The sequence below is a fragment of the Chiloscyllium plagiosum genome, unplaced genomic scaffold, assembly GCF_037043375.1.
Source record: "Chiloscyllium plagiosum isolate Xiang-an unplaced genomic scaffold, Cpla_swu_hap1 HiC_scaffold_4, whole genome shotgun sequence".
NCBI classification, from domain to species: domain Eukaryota; kingdom Metazoa; phylum Chordata; class Chondrichthyes; order Orectolobiformes; family Hemiscylliidae; genus Chiloscyllium; species Chiloscyllium plagiosum.
Genome location: NW_028270142.1, coordinates 12,843,226 through 12,870,836, shown reverse-complemented (window position 1 = coordinate 12,870,836; position 27,611 = coordinate 12,843,226). Strand labels below are relative to the sequence as shown.

General features: G+C 38.8%; 1 protein-coding gene across 4 annotated transcripts in view; it reads right to left on the bottom strand.

Annotated features, from left to right (window-relative positions):
* LOC122549405 (ATP-binding cassette sub-family C member 9-like) overlaps positions 1 to 27,611 on the bottom strand; it is a 142,644-nt gene that overhangs the window by 68,686 nt on the left and 46,347 nt on the right. For all 4 annotated transcript variants that reach the window (XR_006311522.2, XM_043689172.2, XM_043689176.2 and 1 more), the window contains 4 exons: positions 20,242 to 20,350; positions 15,767 to 15,807; positions 11,284 to 11,394; positions 3,429 to 3,596 (listed from right to left, as the gene is read on the bottom strand). Coding sequence is in view for 3 of the 4 variants with exons in the window: in XM_043689172.2 (XP_043545107.2) it covers positions 3,429 to 3,596; positions 11,284 to 11,394; positions 15,767 to 15,807; positions 20,242 to 20,350 (429 nt within the window). In the remaining variant the exon portion in view is untranslated. The remainder of the gene's footprint in view (positions 1 to 3,428; positions 3,597 to 11,283; positions 11,395 to 15,766; positions 15,808 to 20,241; positions 20,351 to 27,611) is intronic.

Sequence of the window (27,611 nt, the reverse complement as noted above, 5' to 3'; positions counted from 1 at the left end):
CATTTTAAGATTACATCACCTGGTCCTAGATTTTGCCATCAGCAGAAAATATTTCTACCTATCTTACCAACTCTTTTCACAGTTCAAAATAAAATCAATTAAATTGACCCCTTACTTTTTACATTCTAGGGAATACAAATCTACTTTGTACCAAGTCTCCTTGTCATCAAATCTGTCGGGTCCTGATAATATTCTACTTCATTTGCGCTACTCTTTTGATGAGACCAGTCTAGCCATTCTAAGGTGCAATGGCCATTTTGGTATTTCAGAAATGTTATAAACCTGGTTTATACCATCTTTTCCCCTTGATAATCTAGACTGGTAATCAATTAAGGTTAACAATCCATTAACATCTGATTATTGCTTTTTAGCATGCTTGAATGCCTAAATCATTTTGCACCTCCACTATTGTCTCACTCGCTTATAATTAAGCATTACTTTCCTCATGAGTCTTCATTCAGTACATTTGTATCCTGTTAATATTACCTCCCACTTCTCAGAAATGCTTGGAAGTTAACCAAGACATGCTACAGGCACATGTGAAATGTTGACATCATGACAGAAAAGCTGGAGATAAAAAAAATGGATGAGATCAAGCATATCTCCATACAATTTTCTATCTGGCTTCCCGGTTTAGAAAATTAAGACTTTTGTGAATAGGCTGGGTAAAGATATTTCTTTTGAACAAGACCTTCTGCATTTCAGAGTCATGTTCAATGCAGAGTTGAACTGCTAGCTTGAACATTGTCTCCTCAACAATGATAGCCTAAATGGAATTTGATAATATCACCTATCTGTGCTGCTGCCTCAACCATTTTCTAATCGTACTCTCATTCATCCTTCGTCACTTCCAGACGTCTCCAATCATATTAGCAACTACAGGAAATGTTCACTATTTCTGGATGGTCCCACTTAAAAGACATAATGGCAACTTCAGATCTCTTTTGTGTAGTTTCTTTTTACCTCACCAATAAGACAGCCATCCTAGGTTTTTATAGGTCCAAAGACAAAGTTTGGGAGGAAGAAGAGGATTTAATAGTTCAACATTAAAATTACAGTACACTTTAAGGCCAATGTGCCTTCCATTTGAGGTATATCACTATGAACGCACTGCAGGTCAAGTCTCTTGTTGGCTTTTACAGTACAAGAATGTCCTCTATAGGCTGTGCAGTTCCTTAGAACACAATGTAAAGAAGGTTAATTCATTTAATTAAGTTAATTACTGAATAACCTATAATTGGGCATAGTTAGTGGATGCTTCAGGTATCTGAGCTGTTTTTGGTACATTCCAAAATATAGTACAGGTAAGATTTGAAGAGTTGTGGTTGGATCACAGCTGCTACATTTAGTTTCTTTTGGCTTGTTCTTGAATTAATTTACTGCTTAGAAGAGTGAAGTTCTGGCAGCGATACATACAACTGATCTTGTGGTTTCTTGTTCTGGCATATTTTGACAAGGGGAGGTGAGAATAGCTCAAGGAGCAGAGCTCACTTTACCGATTCAACTAGATTTTCATGAAGATTTTGAGATAGCTTATTGACAGTTAATGCAAGTTGAATGGGATAAGTAGTAATTGAAATGAAATGACATTACAAATCCATAGCTGACACAAACTTGATCTTCAAAATTCCTATACATCTCTACCCAAGATTTGAATGCTTCCTCGTCATTGATGGCAAGAAGTCAAGAGTTGGAGAAAGGATTAATACTTTGCTCAGCTCTTTTTCAGCTTTTGCAAATCATCCTGCGATTAGTAATTAAAGCTAATTTGTCAATTTTTTCCATGACTACGATAATACCTTGCTTTCAGGACTTCGCCTATAATGAAGGTGCATGCTACGAACAGTTACATTCCATGAAAAAACATTTTCAGGGGCATGGTTTCATGTAAATGAGATACATAAAAACAGAACTAGCTGGAGAAGGGGCAAAGGTGAAGGGTCACTGAACTCAAAACATTAACTCTGTTCTCTTCCACAGATGGAGAGGCTGGGTAGGCTGGGGCTGTTTTCCCTGGAGTGTCAGATGCTGAGGAGTGACATTTAGAGGTTTATAAAATTATGAGGGGCATGAATAGGATAAATAGACAAGGTCTTTTTCCTTCGGTGGGGACTTCAGAACTAGAGGGCATGGGTTTAGGGTGAGAAGGGAAAGATTTAAAAGAGATCTAAAGGGCAACTTTTTAACGCAGAGGCTGGTGCATGTATGGAATGAGCTGCCCAAGAAAGTGTGGGAGGCTGGTACAATTACAATATTTAAAAGATATCTGGATGGGTATATGATTAGGAAGGGTTTAGAGAGATATGGGCTGGGTGCTGGCAAATGGGACATGATTAGGTTAGGATATCTAGTCGGCATGGATGAGTTAGATCAAAGGGTCTGTTTCTGTGCTGTACATCTCTATAGCTTTATGTCATCAGATCTGCTGAGTTTCTCCAGGAATGTTTGCTTTTGTATACTCAGAATTCACTTCTGCTTCAGTAATGATGCTTTTTTTTAAAACTTTTGATGCAAAATAATTTTGTAGTTTAGTTGATTTGCATTTTAAATTTATCATTAAAAAAGGTTTTTTTGGATTAGTTTAGCTGAAGCTACCACCAAAATAAGAATTACACAAAAAGCATTAGTTTTTATGGAAATTAATTAGAAGTGTTGTACAACAGAACAGTATGTGTCACAAATTAACACACTGACCACTGAAAAGATACTTAAACAGTTTCTTGTTTTAGTTAGAGGCAACCAGACATAAGTAACATCACGCAGCAAATAACCCCACCACCCTGTGGCCAAACACTAACTCCCTCTCACGCTCTGCGAAGGACATGCAAGTCATGGGCCACCTCCACTGCCAAATCCTAGCCATCCAACGATTGGAGGAAGAATGCCTCACCTTCCACCTTGGAATCCTTCAGCCAGACGGAATCAATGTCAATTTCACCAGTTTCCTCATTTCCCCTCCCCCCACCTTATCCCAGATCCAACACTCCAACTCTGTACTATCCTCTTGAACTGTCCGACTTGACCATCTTCCTTCCCGCCTATCTGCTCCACCCTCCACTCTGACCTATCACCATCACACCCCCCACCTACCATTTACCACCTTCATTCCTAGCAACCATCCCCCCAACACTACAACCCCTCCCTTTATCTCTTAGTCCACTTGGGCCCTTCCCACATTCCTGATGAAGAGCTTATGCTCAAAACGTTGACTGTCTTACTCCTTGAATTTTGCCTAACTGGCTGTGCTTTTCCAGCGCCACACTTTTCGACTCCTGCATATCACCTGTGCCTATTTTTTTTATAACATTTCCTGAAAGATTGTTCAGAGATATGCGAAGTGTATAAACATAAATGGAGAATATTTAGTTGCTTTAGTCAAGAGAGTGTTAATTGTATTATCTTTCTTAAAAGTTTCAAGATCCCCTTACTTCAACAGGCATGTATCCATTCCGGTCAGAGGTGTCAGGAGGAGTTAAGCAATATTCTGCCTCTGTGGATCCAATAGGAGATGCTGTTGTTCGTTTCAATTCCTCAGTGTTAAAGAAAGATGACAATCGACAAGTGCTGACAACTGCATTCACTGTTATTTTTATTATCTGGAGTGAAGGAGAACAGGAAAAGATAGAACCACTTCTGAAAAATAAACTAAGTGTTAGGTGACACACTGATAGTCACTTAACATTTAAACAATGATAAATGTACAAAAAAACTATTTAGTGGCTGCAAATGAAAGTATGGCTAAATAAGAACAAATTCGTACTGAATATTTAGCAAAAGTGCATGACAGCTCTGTACTGCAATGTGTACATTGTATTTCAGGAATTGGGTTGCTGGCATAATAATACATTCTATTCTAGAAACTTACTCAAAGTCACCTTAAGACGGTAACTTCACAGTGCACCATCTACCCATCCAGTCATACAACTGCAAGCAATAAGTTACACATTTTAAAATGTTCCCACATGATGGGGACCAAACATTTTGATTGCAACAAAAAAAAACTTACCCTTTTAGCTCTTTGCTACCATTAACATGTTTTCTTCATTTGGATTCTCAAAAACTGCAATTTTAGGGTGAACAACAGTTGGATATTATGTTTCTAGATTTGGCAAAAGTGAGGACTTTGGCAGATGTTGGAGATTAGAGTTGAGAGTGTGGTGCTGGAAAAGCACAGCAGGTCAGGCAGCATCCAAGGACCAGAAAAATCGACATTTCGGGCAAATGCCCTTCATCAGGGATGAGGCTGGGAGCCTCGGGAATGGACAGATAAATGGGAGGGGGGTAGGTAGCTAAGAGTGCAATAGGTGGATGGAGGTGGGAGTAAAGGTGATAGCTCAGAGGGGATGATGGAGTGGATAGATGGGAAGGAAGATTGGCAGTGGGACAGGTCATGAGGGCAGTGCTGAGCTGGAAGGTTGGAACTTGGATAAGGTGGGACGGGGGGGGCAGATGGGAACGTGGGGGCAATGAACAAACTGGTAAAAACCACATTGATGCCATGGGGTTGGAGGGTTCAGAGGTGGAAGATGAGGCTTTCTTCCCCACGTGTCGGGTGGTAAGGGAGTGGCAATGGAGGAGGCCCAGGACCTGCATATCCTTGGCGGAGGGGAGGTGGAATTTTCAGCCACAGGGCAGTGGGTTGGTTGGTATTCTTTCTAGATTTGGTCAGGTTGCAGCAGAAGGGAAAGGGGGAACGGGTGATCAGCAAAAAAGACCCAGCAGATGGTACAAGAGGCCTGTGTTTTTTAAAATCAAATATCTATCAGTTTCAAAAAAGAGAAGGGGCATTTCTAGATTTCATTTTAATGAATAAATCTGGGAAGGTGAAAGACTCATCAGTGGGACAGCACTTTAGCAGTAATGATCACATTTCAATTCGAATAGATTCCTGGCAAGACTCTCTAGGATCTTTTAAACTTCAATCAAGTCATCTCTTACTCTTTTAAACGCACATAGGTAGGTACCATCCTAACCTGTCCACTCTTTCCTCACAAGAAAACCTGTACATTCTAGGTACTGGTTGAGTAAACCTCATTGAACTGCTTCAATGCATTTACATCCTTCCTTAAATAGGGTAACAAATAACGTATCTAGTACTTCAAATGTAGTTCCAGTTAATGCCAAATATAACTAAAGCATAACCTATTTTTGCACTCAATGTTTCTTAGGAATAAATGATAATATTTTATTAGATTTCTTGATTATTTGTTGCAATTACAGGATTTCAAAATATAGGGAGTGATGGATTCTCAGGGGAATGTAGCACGGACAGCCTAGTTTCTGGTGTTGAGACAGGATCAAATGTAATGAGGGGTACGTTGGGTTCCAAGCGAACAATTGTGTTTGGGGACTCTCTAGTCAGAGTCACAGACAGACGTTTCTGCAGGCAGCAACGAAAAATCGGAATGGTGGGTTGCCTCCCTGGTGCCAGGATCAAGGATGTCTCAGAGAGGGTGCAAAATGTTCTCAAAGGAAGAAGGATCAGCAAGAGGTCATTGTACACATTGGAACCAACAATATAGGAAGGGAAAAGGATGAGATTCTGAAGGGAGAATATAGAAAGTTAGGCAAGGTGCTGCATTTTGGGAAAGCAAGTCTTAGTAGGATTTATATACTTAATGGTATATGCTTCATGGTAAGGTCCTAGGCAGTGTTGTTGAACAAAAGAGACCGTGGAGTGCAGGTTCATAGCTCCTCGAAAGTAGAGTCACAGGTAGATAGGATAGGGAAGGAGGCATTTAGTATGCTTTCCCTTATTGGTCAGTATATTGAGTATAGGAGTTGGGAGGTCATGTTGTGGCTGTACAGAATATTGGTTAGGCCATTTTTGGAATATTGCATGCAATTCTGGACTCCTGCCTATCCGAAGGATGTTGTGAAACTTGATATGGTTCAGAAAAGAGTTACAAAGATGTTGCCAGGGTTGGAGGATTTGAGCTATAGGGAGAGATTGAAAAGGCTGGGCTGTTTTCCTTGGAGTGTCGGAGGCTGAGGGGTGACCTTATAGAGGTTCATAAAATCATGAAGGGCACGAATAGGGTAAATAGATGAGGTCTTTCCCCTGGGGTCGGGGAATCCAGAAGTAGAGGGCATAGGTTTAGGGTAAGAGGGGAAAATATAGAAGAGACCTAATGGACAACCTTTTCACACAGAGGGTGGTGCATGTATGGAATGAACTGCCAGAGGAGGTAGTGGAGGCTGGTACAATTGCAACATTTCAAAGGCATCTGGATGGGTCTATGAATAGGAAGGGTTTGGAGGGATATGGGCCGGGTGCTGGCAAATGGGACCGAAGGGTCTGATTCCATGCTGTACATCTCCATGACTTACACAAATATACCTATTTAAAAGTTCAGTGGTAAAGTTTTCTAGAAGAGGACACCCCATGTCTCTACAATCTCACTCAATTAAGGAAGCACTTTTCATTATTCTTCCGGCCACAATGGTCAAATTCACATTGTGCCATTTGTCAGGTCACTTATCATACTCAAAATTTTCTTCATTATTTATTTTCCTATCTATCACTGTGCTGTCAACAAACTGAGCAACCATTTTCTATTTAGTTTAAAATCACACAACACCAGGTTATAGCCCAACAGGTTTAAATTGGAAGCACACGAGCTTTCGGAGCGCTGCTCCTTCATCAAGTGATTGTCAAGGTGTGCTTCCAATTAAACCTGTTGGACTATAACCTGGTGTTGTGTGATTTTTAACTTTGTACATCCCAGTCCAACACCGGCATCTCCAAATCATTTTCTATTTAATTTTCTATGTATTCCAATATATTACCCCTGCATCAAGAGCTTTTATTTTCCAGTTTCATGTTTTCTATATCTCTCTATTTTTGAATAAAAAGGAGTTATAATCACTATTTTACTATCCAACAGAACTTTCTTGACTTGAGGGAATTTCGGCAAATTAAAACCAACGCATCAACTATTTCATTAGCTATTTTGATTAAGACCCTCTGATGAAGTCCATCAGTACCCGGGGACTTGTCAGCCCAGTGTTCCAACAGTTTGTTCAATGCTGCTTCCCTGGTGATCGTAATTTTGAGTTTCCTCCTTCATGAATTAAAGCTATTCTAGAGTGTTACTGTATCCTTTATAGTGAGCCTGATGCACAATACCTGTTTAATTCATCTGCTGTTTTATTTTCCACACTTAAATCCCCAAACCCACCTTCAATACAACCAATACTCACTTCCTTAACTGTTCTTTTTTACATATTTGTAGAAACGCTTACCGTTTGTTTTCGTATTTCTTGCTATCTTTTCTCATATTCTAATTTTCCCTCATTATTATTTTTGGTGATAATTCACTTTTGTAAAATTTCTCTATACAGAATTCTGACCTGCCTACTGACAGAACCTCAGAATTATTAGAGCACAGAAGGAGGTCTGTACCCTTTTTTAAAAAAAAGTTTGACACTGCCCTTTTTACTTAACCATGGATACTGGATCACCACCAGAATGCTATGGAATTTAAAATGACATAGGATCAAAGGGAAAGTAAAATTTCAGATCAAAAATTAGCAGAGTTACAGAAACTAAAGGCTATGATTGATGAATGTTTTTAGGACTGGACTACTGTTTCTAATGGTTTCCACAGGGCTCAAAAATTTAGAGCTAAAAGTAAAGGACATGGTTAAGAGATTCGCAGATGATTAAACATTTGGCCATATCATGGATACTGGAAAAGAAAGGTGTAGTAGGGTAAATAATTGGACAATTTGGCTTTGGTAAAATACTAACCTTCCGGACAGCATAACAGGGTTCTGACAGCTCGTCAACTCAATCAACAGACCATAAACATCAAGAAAATAAAAGAAAAGGATGGTAGACCACCAACAATTAACATGGTCACATTAATCAAAACAAAGCTAAGATCAGAAAGAACTTAATTCATTTGGATTGTTTCATTAATATTTAGACAATCATTGACAAAAGCTCAAAGGGATACTAAGTTAAAAAACCATCAGCTTTTAACTATATGAAACGAGACTTGAAACAGTAAAAAGCTTTTCATGAAAGCAAAGCTTTGGCTCCATAACACAAATGTGCTCTCCACTCTATTATTTAGTTTATAGACTTGTACCTTAAAAGACTGTTAAGAAAGGAAACTCAATGCCTTCGACACCAGATGTCTTCAAAGGATCTGGACATACACTGGAGGCATTTTATACCAAACAATGAAGAAAAGAAACACTCAGAACAGCCTCTTGTTTTATGCATTATCTGCAAAGATGGCCCAGCTGGCTTTAATATGTCATAGACTTTCATCATTATGGCCTTCCCATCAGATCATGCAATGGGCTCCTATTGGGAGTACAACGACGACTATGTACCACACTGTCAGCAGATATCTCCAGTCAGATAACAGATTTTAGAGCAATGCAAGAACATTGGCAATGGACAGGAAAGAACTGGATTGCTTTGTCAGCCTTAGACTCGGGTGTATGAGGCAAAGTAAATCGTTTTCCACTTCTCTGCTCATTTCCTGCAAAATGTGCTTCACCAAAACTTCCCCACAAGCTGAATGGTTCTGTAGAATACACCAAGCAATGTATGGCCATTCTGACCATACTTACATTATGTTCCCCACAAGCTTCCTCTTCTCTGTCCTTCCCTAAGTTTCTACATAACTTTCAATTTTCTTTCCTTTACAGGTTTAAGATCTTCCTTAAATTGTGCTATACTAATTCCCTCAAATATCCCTTGTTATAATGGGTTCCATATTTTCACCAGTCTCTGAATCGAATAGGAAACTTCTTATGAACTTTCTATTTGATTTCTTGACTTCTATATTAATGGCCAATAGTTCCACTTTTCCCCCACAAGTTGAAACCATGTGTCCACTCTCTTACTGTTCAGAGCTTTTTATGACACCTATTAGATCACATTTTCTGGACTTCTCTTTATAGAATCACAATTGTTGCCGCACAGAAGGAGGCCATTCAACCTAGGATTCACTGTTCTTCAAATGAACGTTATCTTGCAACAGTTTCCTTTTTCTCCCCACTTATCACAGTATGTTATTTCTATTCAACTAACCAATGTCATCTTGAATGCCTCAACTCTCAACTGAACCTGCCTCCATCACATTTCCAGGCAGTATATTCAATATTCTAACTGTTTGCTGAATGAAAATTTTTGTTTTCTCGTATCATTGTTGCTTTTTTTTTGCACATACTTTAAATCTATGTGCCCTCACTTTTGTTCTCTTTAGGAGCACAAAGAGTTTCTCCCTATCAACTCCATCCAGCCCACTCATGCTTTTGAAAACCTGAATCAAAACTCTTCTCAGCTTTCTTCTCTCCAAGGAGAACCATTCAATTTTTTCAAGTTATCCTTATAACTGAAATTTGTCAGTCCTGGAACCACTCGGAAATTGCTTCTGCACTGTCTCCAATGTAATTTTCCTATGTGGTGGCCAGAGAAGTCTAACAAGTGTGTTATTCAAGTTCAACATCACCTCCTTGTTCTTGTACTCTGTGTCCCTATTAATAAAGCAGCAGACACTTCAAGTTTAATTAACTGCTCTCTTTGCTTGTGCTGCCACTTTCAATAATCTGTGCATATATGCATATGGATTCCTTGTGAATTGTAACTCCAATTTTATTGTTTCTCAATGCTCAAGTGCATCACCTCACACTTCCTGGCATTGAACTTCATCTGCCCACCTATTCTCCCACTCCACCAATGTGTCCATGTGCTTTAAGAGTTCCATTCTTACCTCCTCATGATTTATAACTTTTTCCAGGTTTAATGTTATCTGCAAACTTTGAAATTGTCCCCTGCACACCAAGATCCAGATCATAAATATATCAGATTAAAGCAAGGATCCCAATACTGAACCCTGAGGATCTCCACTTTAAGCCTTTCTCCAACTCAAAAAAATCCATTAGCTATTATGCTCTGTTTCTTATTACTGTCAATTTTATACACACACCTTTACTGTCCTGTTTATACCATGACCTATAACTTTCCTCATGTCTGTTGTGTGGCAGCACATTGAGCACCTTCCACAAGTCCACATACATATTAATAGACTCACTCTTACCAAGGCATTCTGTTATCTCTTCGAAAATCTCCAGCAAGGTAGGTAAACGTGATTTGTCCTTTAGAAATCCATGCTGACCCTTCCTAGTCAACCTATCTTTTCCATGTAACTACTAATTCCACCTCAAATTATTGTTTCCAGAATATTTTCACTACTGTCACAAAATTGACTTTTGAAGAGAAAGCAGATTGTGCATCCTTTCCTGATATGTGTAAGTTTGCAAATCTGATGTCGATTCTTGTAAATCTAATTCACCCTTTCTTCTCATTTGTTGCACAGTTATATTTACAATCTTTTAACACAATTGGTTAAAGAGATAAAGGATGCAATTTTCCTGAAGTGGAGGTGGCATGAATGGTGATAATGAGGTGACTCTGCCCTGAAGAGGTACTCACCCTCTCCTTACCATCTCATGAATTAAGTTGTGGCCAAGTAGGTCCATGTGCAAATCTCTTGACCCACCACCAATTAAGCCCATTAAGTAGTCAACTAATAGTTAATTAATAGCTTCAACTGACCGCCTCCTTCCTAGTGGGTGAGTGAGTTGGCTAGTTTCCCAACAGGAATTATTAAATGCTTCCCTTTTCCACAAATGTCTCTTCACTGCTGAGTATTTACAGAATATGCTGCTTTTATTTCAAATTATGAGCATCCACATTATCTGACTTTTGTCTCAAAAAAAAGAGTAGAGTGACCTCCAAGAACATGGCAGATTTTCACCAAAATAATGAAGGAACTTGTAGGATTAAATTAGGATAAGTCTCAAAAACCTGGCTTGTGTTAAATAGAGTTTGAATATTTGAGGAGTGATTTAATTAAGGTGTTTAAATAAAAGTATTTGTGATACAGGTATAGAAAAACCACTTCCTTTGGGCATTCAGAGCAAGGGAACAGAATCTTAGAATCAGACATATGCTGCTTAGAAGTGAATGCACTCAAAACATAATAGGAATCTATAACTTACTGTCCAAAAAGCTGAAGACATTTAATATATTCAAATTTTCAAAACTGGAAATAGATACATTTTTCTTACATATTGATAAAGGGATGCACAATTACCTGGCTTAGTTTCAGATATGTTCCTAACAAGCAAAGTTCTCTAAAATAGTAATGATATTTGGCAATGAAAAACACAATTCCTTTTTAGCTACTTTCTAAAGCATGTAACTCAAACCTTTTAAGTGTATTCAATACTGAATAAAATGATCAGCATGCAACTTACCACTGGGAGCAAGTGAAGTGGAGCATTAAATTTATCAAAAAGTGCCAATGCAGTAAAAGCCTTGTTGGCAGTCAGTGGTGATCCACTCACACTAGAATAAATACTGAAAGTCTAAATATAAAAAGAAAAATAATATTAAAAACAATTAAACAGTCTCCAACATTCTTTGCCTCACAGATTAGACCATTGATGTTGTCAATTCAATTTGTAATTATTTGCTACACAAATCACTTCTAATGTAATGTCTCTATTCTTTAAATGTGTACATATCCTAATCTGCAAAAGAATTAAAACTTAAAATTGTAAATTAAATGAAGTTTGTAATTTAAAAACCAATCCAATTTGCAGTAACTAATTGCTTTTGGCGACATTAAAATACAGCTCATCTAAGTCTTTTATTTCACAAAGCATTAAGACGTAAATCTTTATGCACACTCCGTGGATTTATTTAAATAATACCACTGGTAAAGTAGGACTATAATCTAACAGAGTCACAGAAACAGACCCTTCTATCCAACTCATCCATGCAGACCAGATATTCCAAACTAATCTAGTTCCATTTGCCAGCACTTGGCCCATATCCCTCCAAACCCTTCCTATTCATAGATTCATCCAGATGCCTTTCAATTGTTGCAATTGTACCATCCTCCACCAATTTCTCTGGCAGCTCATTCCATACACGCACCACCCTTTGTGTGAAAAAATTGCCCCTTAGGTCTCTTTTATATCTTTCCCCTCTCACCCTAAACTATGCCCTCTAGTTCTGGACTCCTCCACCCCAGGGAAAAGACTTGGGTTATTTATCCTATTCATGCCCCTCAATTTTATAAACCTCTATGAGGTCACTCCTCAGCCTCCGATGCTCCAGGGAAAAACAGCCCCATCCTATTCAGCCTCTCCCTGTAGCCCAAATCCTACAATCCTGGCAACATCCTTGTAAATCTTTCCTGAACCCTTTCAAGTTTTACAACATCCTTCCAATAGGAAGGAGACCAGAATTGCAGGCAATCTTCCAAAAGTGGCCTAACCAACGTCCTATATAGCAGCAACATGACCTCCTAACACCTATACTTAATGTTCTGACCAATAAAGGAAAACATACCAAATACCTTCTTCACAATCCTATCAAACTGTGACTCTACTTTCAAGGACCTATGAACCTGCACTCCAAGGTCTCTGTTTAGCAACACTCCCTAAGACCTTACCATTAAGTGTATATGTCCTGCTAAGATTTGCTTTCCCAAGATGCAGTACCTTACATTTATCTAAATTAAACTCCATCTGCCGCTTCTCAGCCCATTGGCCCATCTGATCAAGATCCCATTGTAATCTGAGGTAACCTTCTTTGCTATCCACTACATCTCCAATGTTGGTGTCATTTGCAAACTTACTAACTTATACCTCCTATGTTCACATCCAAATCATTTATATAAATGGTGAAAAGTAGTGGATCCAGCACCGATTCTTGTGGCACTCCACTGGTCACAAGCCTTCAATCTGAAAAACAACCCCTCACCACCATCCTCTGTCTGTCTTCTATCTTCAAGCTAGTTCTATGTCCAAATGGCAAGTTCTCCGTGTATTTGATGAGATCTAACCTTGCTAACCAGTCGCCCATGGGGAACCTTGTCGAATGCCTTACTGACATCTATATAGATCACGTCCTCCACTCTGCCCTTATCAATCCTCTTTGTTACTTCTTGAAAAGACTCAATCAAGTTCTTGAGACATGATTTCCCACACACAAAGCCATGTTGACCATCCCTAATCAGTCCTTGCCTTTCCAAATACTTGTAAATCCTGTCCCTCAGAATTTCCTCCGACAACTTGCCCACCACCGATGTCAGGCTCACCAGTTTATAGTTCCCTGGCTTGCCCTTACCACCCTTCTTAAATAGTGGTACCACGTTCATCCACCTCCAGTCTTCCGGCACCTCACCGCGACTATCGATAATACATACATCTCAGCAAGGGGCCCAACAATCACTTCCCTAGCTTCCGACAGAGTTCTAGGATACACCTGATCAGATCCTGGGGATTTATCCACCTTGATGTGCTTTAAAGCATCCAACACTTCCTCCTCTGTAATATGAACATATTTCAGGATGTCACCATCCATTTCCCTACATTCTATATCTTCCATGTCCTTCTCCACAGTAAGCATTGATGCAAACTACTCATTTAGCATCTCCCCCTCTCCTTCAATGATGTGAAGTGGCAGATAGAGTTTAATTTAGATAAATGTGAGGTGCTGCATTTTGGGAAAGCAAACCTTAGCAGGACTTATACACTCAGCAAGGGGCCCAACAATCACTTCCCTAGCTTCCCACAGAGTTCTAGGGTACATCTGATCAGATCCTGGGGATTTATCCACCTTGATGTGTTTTAAAGCATCCAGCACTTAAAATTTAAATTATATGCATTTGAAGCAAACAATGGCTGAAGTCAAAATAATATTTTGATTATTTTTCCAATATATCTACTTAACAACTGAATGCCAACTGGCATGAAAAGAAGATTGGCACTGCACTAGTACTCTAATTACACAGAAGAGGCACACAACAATTAAAGAACTTTATAGCTATGACTGTAATTTTTGTGGATATGTCACAATTAATTTATACCCTTCACAAAACCAGCACTATGGCTCATGATCAAACTGAGAGATTACAGCCAGAAGAGCAACACAAAGAATTTTTCTAATTCCAGACATAAATTGGAAATCAAGCGTACATCTAACTCAGACTTTCAGATTATTATCCATGATACCGTAAGGATTTAAAGTCCTTATCACTAAGAGATTTGTACTGTACATTTCTAATTAGTAGAATCTGTTGCTGCTCATCAGTCAGTAGGGAAAGAATTTTTTAATCTAATTTGTCAATTGACATCAAATCTACATTTATTTGTGTTTTTTTTTGTAAATATTATACAGAAGTCAAAGAATATAAGCATGCATATAGAGTCATAGAGCCCATAGAGTCATACAGCATGGAAACAGACCCATCTGTTCAATAAATCAGTAAATATCCACAAAATTAGTCTAACCATCTTAGAAAGAAAAACTAACATTTATAATATTTCAAACAGAGCCCTTTATCAGAATTCAGTTCACAATTCAATTCTGGTGACAACTAAACTATTACTCAACTTTTCTGTTTCGGATGCTGAATGTTTCCACAACCATTTTATTTTAAGAAAGTGTCAGACTAGAAACGTAGGTGACGTTGTATGATACCCTGATATGGTTAGATATCCCAAATTAATTAATTTATGAAATAATTCTTCAAAGCTTGCTACTGAGCTGTACACAGAGTCAGAGTCAGATGTACAGCACGGAAACAGAACCTTCGGTCCAACCCATCCATGCCAACCAGATGTCCAAACCCAATCTAGTCCTACCTGCCAGCACCCTGACCATATCCCTCCAAACCCTTCCTATTCATATACCCATCCAAATGTTGCAATTGTACTAGCCTCCACCAGTTCCTCTGGCAGCCCATTTCACACACGCACCACCCTCTGTGAAAACGGTGCCCCTTAGGTCACTTTTATATCTTTCCCCTCTCACCCTAAACCAATGCCCTCTAGTTCTGATCACCCCCACCTGGAGGAAAGACCTTGTCTATTTACCCTATCCATGCCCCTCATGATTTTATAAAACTCTATAACATCACTCCTCAGCCTCCGACACTCCAGGGAAAACAGCCTTTTCAACCTCTCCCTATAGCTCAAATCGTCCAACTCTGGCAACATCCTTGTAAATTTTTGCTGAACCCTTTCAAGTTTCACAACATCCTTCTGATAGGAAGGAGACCAGAATTGCACGCAATTTCCGAAAGTGACCTAACCAATATCCTGTACAGTCGCAACATGACCTCCCAACTCCTATACTCAATACTCTGACAAATAGAGGAAAGTATATCAAAGGCCTCCTTTACTATTCTATCTACCTGCGACTCTACTTTCAAGATGCTATGAATCTGCACTCCAAGGTTTCTTTGTTCAGCAACACTCCCAAGGACCTTACCATTAAGTTTATAAGTCCTGCTAAGATTTGCTTTCCCAAAATGCAGCATCTCACATTTATCTAAATTAAACTCCATCTGCCACTTCACATCATTGGCCCATCTGATCAAGATCCTGTTGTAATCTGAGGTAACCTTCTTTACTGTCCACTATTCCTCCAATTTTGGTGTCATCTGCAAACTTACTAACCAAACCTCTTATGCTCATATCCAGATCGTTTATGCAAATAATTGACATATTTAGACTGGCAATTCAACAATATTCTCAAAGAGTGGAAGAAGTGATCCAAGGATATGTGATGCAAAATTAGTCTCATCCTAAACACTACACTACTGCAGTGCCTGTGCAAATCTATATAATGTCCAATATACAAGTATACTTCTGTTGATATATTAATCTCCGTTACTATAGCCACAATTAAATATAAAATGATGAATTAAATGGGTTTACCTACCACCATTGTTGCAAAAATGGGTGTCACCTGGGTGAAAAACACTGCAAAGATAGTTTTAAAAAACATGAAACATTCAATTCAATTAAATATTTAGAACTGCTGACAAATAATTTTATAAATACAAGAAGTTATAAAGCAAAAAGTCTTTACATTTCTAATAGTGAGGGCCATAAACAGCTTCCATCAATATTCGTTTATTTCAACTTTTGTAGCTATTTGCAAAACTCTAGCAGCTATAAAATAAGTCATTGTGATAGTTTACTTCAAAGTCTTAGGATGAAATTCTTTGTATACCTAAAAAGTTACATTTTGTCTACATGAAAATTTATTTGCAGAAAATTACAAAATCATATTTTCAAAAAACAGATTAATCTGTGTCAAGAAATGTGTTATCATCCACCTCACCCTTCCTAAGAGAGTCCCCAGTTGTTGATATTTTAAATCAGGCCTGACACTTTACATTCAATTATTAGTTCTGTTAGTTCTGAAATAGAGCCCCATAGCAATTTTATTGCTGATAACTGCCACGTCCCAAATATTCCTTGATTTAATGATTTAGAAATCTACACAAAACACTCAAAATAACATTGCACGCAGCTTTTAGCACCGTAACCTGCAGTACACAATACCCTGTATTTCACCACAGAAAAGGAAACTAAAAAAGACTTGCATTTTGTTTGCAGTTTTATGATTTCTGGATACTCTAATGCATTGCACAACTCTTACTTTGAAATGTGGTTAATGTTATTTTATAGGAAGTGCAGCAACTGATTTACACAGTGCAAGTTCCCATGCCTTTATTTCTTTTAATGGCATGATTGAGGGATACATACTGGCTAGGAATGAAGACCATGCTGAAGCACACAATACATTTATTTCAAAACCATTAAAAATTTAAGCTTATGAGCAAATGGAAAATCCAAGCAAAAGCAAAATTATTTCCTGCATTTGCAGGGTCATGTTAAATATTGTGGTGGTTTGATTTTTATTCAAGGTAAAAATAATACAGGGAGTGCCCTTCAACAAGAAAAACTTTCTCTAACAAGCTCTAGATTTTCAAGTTGGTGACAATTTGCATTTGCTTGTTCTCATGGGTATCTTCATTCCTGGTCGGTTTATAATGTCAGCTACATGCTTAATTTGCTATCTAATCTTACCACGGAAACCTAGCCATTCTTTTATTATTGATTCTATTCTACATTTATGAATATTCAAATACTATTTTCTTACTGCACAGACTACCTGCAAAATAGTTAAAACCTATTCAACTTCATTCTACATGTAACCTTGCATTGGGTAAAGACAAACATGGTTAGGTCGCCCAACCTAAATCAACAATTTTGCCATTACAGTGATGTTTGAGTAAATCCTATTGCCACAGTTGCTGCACAGACTCAAAGCTTACCACACACAAGGTCATTATCTCTTCAAGTATGCATTGGATTTTTGCCAAAGCAAACTGATTCCATTCATCTTATATTTGCACCATATTCAGTACTGTCTACTATTCAAAGAATTATCCAATGTTCCTTCAAAAGAATCAATGCGCTCTAGTTCTCTAATTTCCTACATTGAAGCAATGCTCAAAAACATTTAGCGTAAAAAATATTTTACTAACCTCTCTTCTCACTCTCGATTATATTTTCAATTGGTACTCCCTTGATATGAATTCTAAAACACAATAGAACAGTCTTCCCCTGTTCAATGTATCAAACTCTACGAAATATACTCAGCCTTTTACAGTATGATGGAAACAGCCTGCATAGCTCAAGGTTCCAGTCAAGCATTATCCTGGTGAACTGAGAGCTCTAATGGGCAGTCCAAAGCTACACACAATACTCTTTGATCTAATCTGATCTGACCTTCTAACCTATAATATGCTCATTGAGTTCTGCCAGAGGATAAATCCTAATTCAAGTGTCTCACATGCAATTCTTGAGCCACTTATTAGAGAAAGGAATGCTATGAACCCAGCTGATGGCAACATTAGACAGGTCAGATCCCAGAATAGAGCGCTCATAGATTGTATCTTTAATTTTTTCAGCTACTTAGCTTGGTGGTTAGTCACTGAAATATATTCACACAAGGCTGCAGATGTTCTTTGAAACATAACTTTGTTACACAAAAGAAGAGATTAAACGAGCAAAGATGTAACTGTATATAACAGTTAGAAAATCCTGAGATGGAATTTTAGAGGTCTTAATGATGCTGGCTACAATGAGAAATCTGGGAGAATCACAGTAGAGGTGCAGCAAGACCTATCAGAAGAGACTAGCTGCATTTTCCAACAGTGGCCGGACATAGAGGAAATTCTAGATAGACATCTCCCTGCTGCTGAACAAGGTAGATTGTTTCTTATGGTAGCCTAATTAACTGCAGGTCCTGCCTGATTAATATGTAGCCTCCTAAACTATCACCTCCTGCTATGAAACCAGACACAAAGTTCTCCACACGAAAGTCTGAGCAGGAGTTGGGAACTCTAGCTGTCTGCTTGCTCCTCCAGAATCCTGCATCTCAGGATACACTCCATGGGCAGTGACAGCATGCATTGGCATCAGCCACTTGACAACCTCTCCACATTATGGTACATCTATAATCCACTTACAAGTACACTCCATCTGCACTGTGCGGCAGTTCAGCAATCATCAGTGCAATGCTACTGCAATGACATTTTATGTGCCTGGACAGCTGAGGGATTGAACTAGGCTGCATTTCTGGTCTGTTTGCTCGCTCTCCATTACTGCTCATTTACTTTGAGCCTCCCCAGATGCTCACAGCATCTTTCCCTTGCCTGCACTTTGCCCTCCCAGCCAGAGCTACAAGGCTCACAGTATTTCTGTTGTGCTTTGCCGTTTAGTAAAGACACAAAGCCAGAAAGCTTGTCATGGATGTCATCAGTATGCAGTCAAGGCAAGGGAAACACTTTTCATGCAGGGTGTCCTGGTACAGTAGAAAAAGGCAGCCTCCAATACCAGTTCAGGGGCTTTACCATGGTCAGTCAGCCACGTGGTGAGATCAGGGTCAGGATCTGCTTCAAAGGATGAGGAGCCATATGCTGGGCAGCCTGTTAGCTGTCTTACCTCATTCTGCCTTATTGTGGGCTGTTTTCTCCTAAAATAAAATGAAAGCAGCTGGCATGGCTGTTAGCACTGGTACAGTCAGGGAAGAAATTATTCTGAATGAGTTATTCTGAGCAAATGAGTAAGTAGCACAGAGGCATGCAGGGTTAGTGGTGTTGGGAGAGGAGTGAGAGAGAGCATACGAAGGAAGATGTCGCATGCAATAGTGGTACACTGTGACCCTTGGTGGGATGGGTGCAGTAGCAGAGAGCACAGCATGAGAAAACGCACTTGGCTTCACAGAGAGAAATCTTCCATGAAACACAATGAAATTATAATAGCTAGAAAATGTAACATTCAGTCCCTTAACACCTCAAAAACTTCTATTCAAACTCTTCTGGCTTGCAAGTTCCATGGCTAGAAAGCATTTCTGAAGTGACTGGGTGCCCTCAGCTGAACTGGAAAAGTATTTGGTTCTTCAGCCAGGAAAACACAGTTCTCTTCTGAAATTTTGGCACAGAATTTATGTGCTAGAGGTTTAACCAGCTGTACTATAACTCAACAGGGAGGGGGAAAGCTACAGGATTGTTTGTTTTAGGAGGCAGTCACACAGCTTAGGATAGGATCTTCTAATTTGATGAGTGATCAAGGGATGAGAACGTAACTGTGTGGTTAGCAGGGGGACACAGAGGGCAAGAGTGTCAACCTCTGCAATTGTCCATTTGGTTGGAGGTTCTCAGCCTGTTTGGATGGGAGCAGGTCAGCACAGTGGATGTGCAAACTAACTAGGGCACCATGGTACATGAAGCCATTCAAGTGGGGGAAGCAACAAAGAATGTAGTAGCAGTAGGTGACAGTAAAGTCATCATAGTCCAGGAGAAGCATTGGCCTATTCTCTCAATTCAGACAGATGACAGGTGGTGGCTTAACCTGAGGGTCACCATGACTCAGGTGAGAAGCAAGGTTGAGAAAGTGAGATCTTTATGGCTATCTGTAGCTGACAGTATAGTGAGCTTCTCTGTAGGGCAGAGGGAGAGTCGAGCTGTCTGTGTTGCCCACCTGATGCCAGGGACATAAGCTGAGGGCTGGAAAAGAAACTGTGGTGGGATAGGGAAGATCACTTTGTTCCAGCATAATCTTCCTACCATTAAACTTCATGCTTTGGGACCAAGAATTATCCCCAAACAATGAGCATCCATTAGTGCAGACCTGAACATTATATTTGGGTGTTATGGTGTCTTCAATTCAGAACACAACTAAAACTTTGATAAATGGAAATCATTGGGCAAGAAAAAAGACTCATTCATGTGGAAAACAGAATTACACAACATTTACAGACAGTTCATTCTTAAACTGCAGAGGTTGCAAAAGATATGATATCAAAGATTTGCATAAATGGTCATGAGTAATACTCACATGTTGCAATGACATAAACAACTCCTTTCAGCAAATACTTCAGCTCCTTCTCCCTTGCCATTTCAACAGCCTTGACAAATATGCCTTCCCAACTGTAAAGCTTCAAAAGCTGGAAGACAAAAGAAAGGAAAGGGTAAATAAGAATTCTTACAGAAATTATTTTTGTAACTCTGCTTAACCTAAAAATTGACACAGCAACCTGATACAAGAGAGAACACACACAAAAATGAAACAGATTCGAGTGGTAGCAGGTAGCTCATGGGACAGAATAATTACTTAAAGCCTCCACTGATTTAATGGTAAATCATTATCATACATATCAAGGAACAAACCCAAGTCATGATCCTAGTAATTTAGGAAAGGGAATAGTTACGTGCTACACCATTTGGCTTGATCAATTTTCTTCTAAAATTAAAGTTTACAAGCAACAAGAGTGGGACTCCTTACAAATAATGCATGCGAGAAAAAAAATTGAGTCGCATCTTCAAATAATAATGATGGAGCTGACATTTATATAAAGCCTTTCACAACTTCAAGATGTCCCAAAATGCTTTTACAGCCTATGTAGAATTGTTATAATGTAACAAATAATATTTGCAAAGCAAGGTCTTGACAAAGAGCAAATAAACTATTGACATAAGACCATCTTAGTTTTTTTTAAGGTAATGAACATGGAATAATGTGGGAGAAGTCCCCTTTCTCTTTTAATAGTACCACAGATACTGACTGGGCCATGATTGAACTTCACATCAAAAACAAAACACCTCTAATAGTGAAATTTTCTCTCAGTACTGCACTGAAATGACTGCCTCGATTATAAGCTCATGATTTTCTGACTTGGGGCAAAAACGTTAACATTGCCAGGACAGCATCTTAAACAGGAGCACAGAAACACTGTTTAGCACAGGAGCAAGTTAAGCATTTGTTGTAAGAGTGATGTATTGTGTAGAAAGAGAGAGAAAAATATTCAAACATACTAACCACCTGACTGCACAAAGCTATTTTACTAGACAAGTCATCAGACAATGTGCAGCTCAAAGGCCTCAATAACTATACAACAACCTTTCATAGGGCCCTTGTGGTGGACTGGTAGTGTACCTATTTCTGAGCCTGGAGGCCTGGGTTCAAGTCCCATGTGCTCAACTCTGGAGAAGTTGATTAAAAACCTATCTGTACAAAAACATTTCCAGAGAACATGTAAATTAGAAAAGTCAATCAAGGAATAAAAAAGAAGCATGAGAAGCGATTTTATCCCAGATTTTCTGGAAACAATCGAATAGAAAGCACCAAAAGACATGACCCACTATCACTAGTTTCTATATATACAGACAAAGAAGGACACCACTTTGACTGGGACAACACACACATCCTAGAACAAGCAAAACAAAGACACGCACAAGAATTCTTAGAGGAATGGCATTCTAACCAGAAATCAAATCAATAAAAACATCGATTCAGACCCTATCTACCTTTCCTTAAAATAAAACCAGAAATGACGACAACCACCTTAAGAAACTAAGACCTATAAATAGAAAGGTGGGACATACCACCAGCGCTTCACCAGAGACTCTCACTGATGTTACCTAATACGGTGATGAAATGTCTGAAAACAAACCTTCAAGCTCAGTGAGCTAACTTACATACTTATCATCAATCTGAACTACAAATCTTCTCAAAAAAAATTTGCTCATAGAAAGCACTCTCTTTTTCCACCTCCACAGGAATAACAAACCTAAAATTGTAAAGACTAAATCACTGGTTTCTCACTACTAGCATTCAACTCAACACAGGCCTCAACATGAAACTGAATGCAAAGTTTTTCCCTGTGCACCCTGTACCGTCACGTTCTGCCAGAAAACTGTATAACAATTCAAGTCCTATTACTCCCGAAGTTGTCACAAACATGAAAATTTGATTAACCACCGAAATTGCCCAATTCTACATAACCAATGTTACATTGAAGCACATAGCTGGCTGGAGCTATTGCACACTAACACACTAATGTCCACTTCCTGAAGTTGCTGCTACATGCGGATCTGAGGTGTCCGCACAACGATAGAAAGAACTATAGCAAATGCAGTACCTGTTTATTGTGAGTTAAACACATACGCACACTGGTGTATATAACTTTCAGAGGTGGTCACAGACTACACATACATGATCCCCAAGGGAGCAGGCAGCCTTCTGTGTAATCTAATTATGGAGGCCCTGGTGTCTGGAACCTGGAGTGTGCAAATTAGACCAGGTTAAGAGCAACTCACGTCATTTTCTTGGGATAACCAGGGTAGGCCTTTGGAGAGCTAAGGTACACATGTGGATATGGTTTCAGGACAACTTGGTATTGGGGTGGGGGATGCAAGGAGGATTCAGGTGATCTTTTCATTCATTACAGGTGGGTATGATTGTGCACAAATATCGCATAAATGCCTTTTTCCCCTGATTTCATTCACGGAATGTGGAAGTTGCTAGCTTGACCAGAATGTATTTCCTATCTGTATATGCCCATTGCCCTGACTGACTTAGCAATTCCGGTCAACAAGTCTAAAAATGTATATCTTTGAGAGTGCTTTTCTCAATACAGCGTATTCTAAAATGTGTTTTTGTCAATGTGCTGGAGTACAAGCTGTTCCAGTACAGCTACAACATTGACATCTGCCGACTATGTGGAAAATTGCCCAGGTATGTCTTGCAATCAAAAAACAGGACAAGTCCTATCTGGTCAATAACTGTTCCATCAGTTTATCTGCAATCATCAGTAATGGAAGATGTCACCAACAGTGTTATCAAGCAGCAGTTACTTTGCAATAACCTGCTCACTGAAGTTCAGTTTGGGATCTGCGAGGATCAATTAGCTCCTGCACAGGATAAAACATTTAGGACTGAGCTAAGAAGAAATTTCTTCACTCAGAAAATGGTGGGCTTGTGGAATGCTCTGTCACAGAAACCAGCTGAGGCTAAAACATTGAATGTTTTCAAGAAGGAGACAGGTACAGTTCTTATGGCTAAAGGGATGAAAGGGTATGGTGAGCAAGTGGGAACAGAACACAGAATTGGATAACCAGCCACGATTATACTGAATGGTGGAGCAGAGTTTAGATTAGAGTGGTGCTGGAAAGGCACAGCAGGTCAGGCAGTATCCGTGGAGCAGGAAAATAGACGTTTCGGGCAAAAGCCCTTAATCAGGAATAGTGTTAGCTCTGGTCCTTACTGTGGCAGAGGCTGGCGGAGCAGGCTTGAAGGGCCAAATAGTCAGCTGCACTATTTTCTAGGTTTTCTAAATGTTTATTGACATAAGTAATTAAGCACTTAAGGGAAATGTTCGTTTGCATAAGGAATTAGTTAAAACAATTTTAATATATTAAATACCAATATGGTGGTGCCTTTTTGAATAGTGACAGCAATGCACTATTGACCGTCTTGAGTAATGCACATGCTGGATAATATGGCATGATGAAGGAGGAGCAAACTGAGATGGTGGGAAGTACAAGCGTTGACACGGGTGCTATAAAGGGCTATGGAGTAACTGTGACCAAGTGGCGATAAGAGACCATAAGACAGGTACGTGGGTTTGAAGGTTTAAGGATATAGGCCACAAGAGGTATTAGGGCCTTTGGAGATTGATAAATGGGCATCGGGCTCCACAAGGGATGAAGGGCCATAAAAGGTGCATACAGGGCATAGGTTGGCCTGCATGTGGCACGGAGAGTAAGGGGAGAGAAGGTAAGAGGAGGAAGAATATTTACTTTGTTTAAAAGTTAAAAATATAAATTAAAATAGTACTGTAACACCAAAGCAGACATTGGCAACTGGCAGCCTCTTAGGATTCTCCCAGGACTCCTGACTTGATTCACAATCCAGTTCACACTGCACCCTCCTACCCCAAATTTACAGTTCATAGTTCTAGGATTTCTCCTGACTGCAAACTAAAGCTGGGGCTCTGTTTATTTTACACATTAGCAAATCTTGGAAGTGTAATCGAAAATTTAATGCAAGCCAAATATGCAATCCTCCTAATTCTTTACAATTTGAAAGATTTATATGGCTTTGAAAGGAAACAGATAGGCCATGTTCAAACAAGAAGCTATTATTCCAAAAGATAAATTTACTGAAGCTCGTAATAAGCATAAGATTCTATAACATGTTGATTATTATTACACAGATTCTGTAATTGTCAGAATTTTATAATCAGATGTGATTCAACCCAAGGAAGAAGTACTGATATACTATGCACAATAATTCAGAGTTTGAATTTCAAGAATTTCCCTAAAAGGGCAAAACAATAATAAACCACAATGCATTAATTCAATGAATCCCAAAAAGTGACTTTCAATATCGCTGACTACGCATTGTGAAGCAGTTATAGAAAATGAACAATTACCTAGTATTGGGGCTTTTAGACAATACATGACTTGTTTGGCACATTTGTGACAGATACTTCCCATGTAGACAAAATAAATCACGAGACAATTTGGCATTTTTAATCATATTCAGTTAGTTTGAATACAGTTCAACAGCAGTGTAATCTTTTGAATGTGATTTACACTTTCATTATAAATTTGATGTGGGGATACAAATGCAAAACTAAATGCAAACTTCAGAGCACTGCAGGCTAAAATGCTTACAAACCACATTGTTTAAGCAACCTGTGTTTCACAACTGAGAATTGAAAGCATTCATCACATTGTAAATTTAATATATTCTATCCTTAAAGCTATATCATAAAAACATTAATTTTTCAAAATGCTTGCAATACACTATAATGATTTAAACAGGAGAAATAACCAACTGAATATCATTGCTCCAACTGAATATCATTGCTTAAAAATCTGTGCATGCAATTAAGAACATCACTTGTTACATTCATGTGAAGAATGGCTATTTGCACCTTTGTGGTTACTTTCTGTGGATTCCATCTTCGATAACAGCCTTTCACAAAAGATAGATGTTAAAGGAAACAGAATATGTTTTACTATATTCAACAGCCCATGACAAATGCACAAATTCAATATTTGCAGAGATTTATGGCACATAATACACAAACGTGAGGCTCATAAAATTATTACATTTATCCAAACTGAAATTATCTTACAACTTCACTATTGGCAGATTAGATACTTCAGTATGTGGAAGCACTGCTGTACCCTTTTGCTGTTTAGGTCCAAGTGTTCCATTGCCATCCACACAATTCCTAATGCTAAAGTGTAGTTCTCGAACAGGAATGCTATCTCATAGCAATGAAGAAACTTCTATAGAGAAGCTTGAGAATTATTTTCCAAATGCATCAAGAAAGTGGAGGTTCTTTTTTTAAAAACAGGGAAGAAATGTTTAAATTTTAGAAAAATAATAATGTAAATAGCGATAGATTACTTCTAGTGAAAACTGTGACACATTTAAGGCGGTCAAACAAAAATCGAGAGAGGTTGGAAAAAATTATTCATGTGAAGTGTGGGTAGAATTTGACCTTTTGTGGAGGATACTGTTACAAAATGAAGCGCATACATTATTTTAATGATGATTACATAACTGCTGTTTAATGTAAAAGTAAACCGTTAAGAGGTGAACAGTTGACTGATGGAAAAACACACTGATTTGATGAATTAAAAACAGCAAATATTTTGAATGAATATTAGAATCTAGAAAACAGCAAAATCAATTTAATGTGTTAAAAAATACATAAGTGACAATGCAACAAAGTCAAATTCAGATCGTACTGCACATGAAATGAAAGGAGCTAGAACAAAAACAAGTTGGATGAAACTTATATATGGGCAAACTTGTCTCAGACAGAAGAAAAAAATAGGCAACAGGCATGCAATATGTATTATTGAAGCAGCTTTCAATGAATTTAGATCAGAGCTAGGAAGTGTGCTGACTTATACTTAAAAGAGCCTCTATTTTCTTCAGTGTAATCTCCCTTTAAGGCCAAAGTGAGCTGATGAGTATTCTGAAAATGTTATTTGGTTTCCTGATTATGACATCATTAAATTAGGAAGCATGCGAGGTTCTTTCTGGATGAAATGGTTTTCTGTTTGGCAGTCTTTAGACAGAGCTTGCTATTAAAACGGGTCCCCGAGATTAGAGCAGAGACAGTATACTGTGTGTTATGCAGTGAGAATGAGCAGAGATGAAGACAGAACAGAAAAAGAGTCATACAGCACAGAAACAGACCCTGCAGTCCTACTAGTCCATGCCAAACATAGTCCCAAACCAAACTAGTTCCACCTACCTCCTCCTGGCCCATATCCCTCAAAACCTTTCCTATTCAGTATCTATTCAAATATCTTTCAAACATTGTGACTGTGCCCACATTCACCACTTGCTCAGGAAGTTCATTCCACACAAGAACCACCCTGTGTACAATGTTTGCTTCTTTTGTCTTTTTTAAATCTTTCTCCTTTCACCTTAAAAATGTGCCCCATAGTCTTGAAATCCCCCATCTTAGGAAAAAAATAATCAACCATTAACTCTGTCTATACCTGTCATGATTTTATAAACTTATATCAGATTTCCTCTCAATCCCCTATGCTCCCGTGAACAGTCCCAGCCTTTCTTTGTAATTCAAAGCTTCCATACCCGGCAACATCCTGGTAAATCTCTTCTGAACCCGCTTTATCCTTCCTATATCTGAGCTAACAGAACTGGATACAAGATTGGACAAACCCTTTGTTTCTGCTTCAGAAGGAAATCCCTGGGGATTCCACAGTATTCGTTAGGAAGTCCCAGGATATTGTCCCAGCAACAGTGAAGGGATGACAATATTAGGACGTGGAGGAAAGCTTGCAGTTGGTGGTGTTGCCTTGTCTTTCCAGGTGGTAGAGGCCATGAGTTTGGAAGGTGATATTGAAGGATGCTTAGTGAGTTACTGCAGTTCATTTTGTCAATTCCTTGGTGAGCAAGGGATAAGAAGGTTATCGGGGTAAGCAGGAAAGCAGTTTTGAGATTACAATCTAATCATTGTGAATGAAGAATGAACAGCTTTTCACCAATTAACCAACAAGGTCAATGAAGAATTTTGCAGCTGTGTTGTATATATTAATGATTTGTTTACAAAACCACAAGATTTAAGAGCTGAAGTTGGTCATTCTGCTGACTGAGCTTAAAATGTATTGCTGGAAAAGCGCAGCAGGTCAGGCAGCATCAAAGGAACAGGAGAATTGATGTTTCGCCCGAAACGTCAATTTTCCTGATCCTTTGATGCTGCCTGACCTGCCGCGCTTTTCCAGCAACACATTTTTAAGCTCTGATCTCCAGCATCTGCAGTCCTCACTTTCCCCATTCTGTTGACTGAGTCTGCTGTGCCATTCAATGAGCTCATGTCTGATCTGATAATCGTCAATTCCACTTTCTTGTCTTATCCTGACCTTGATTTA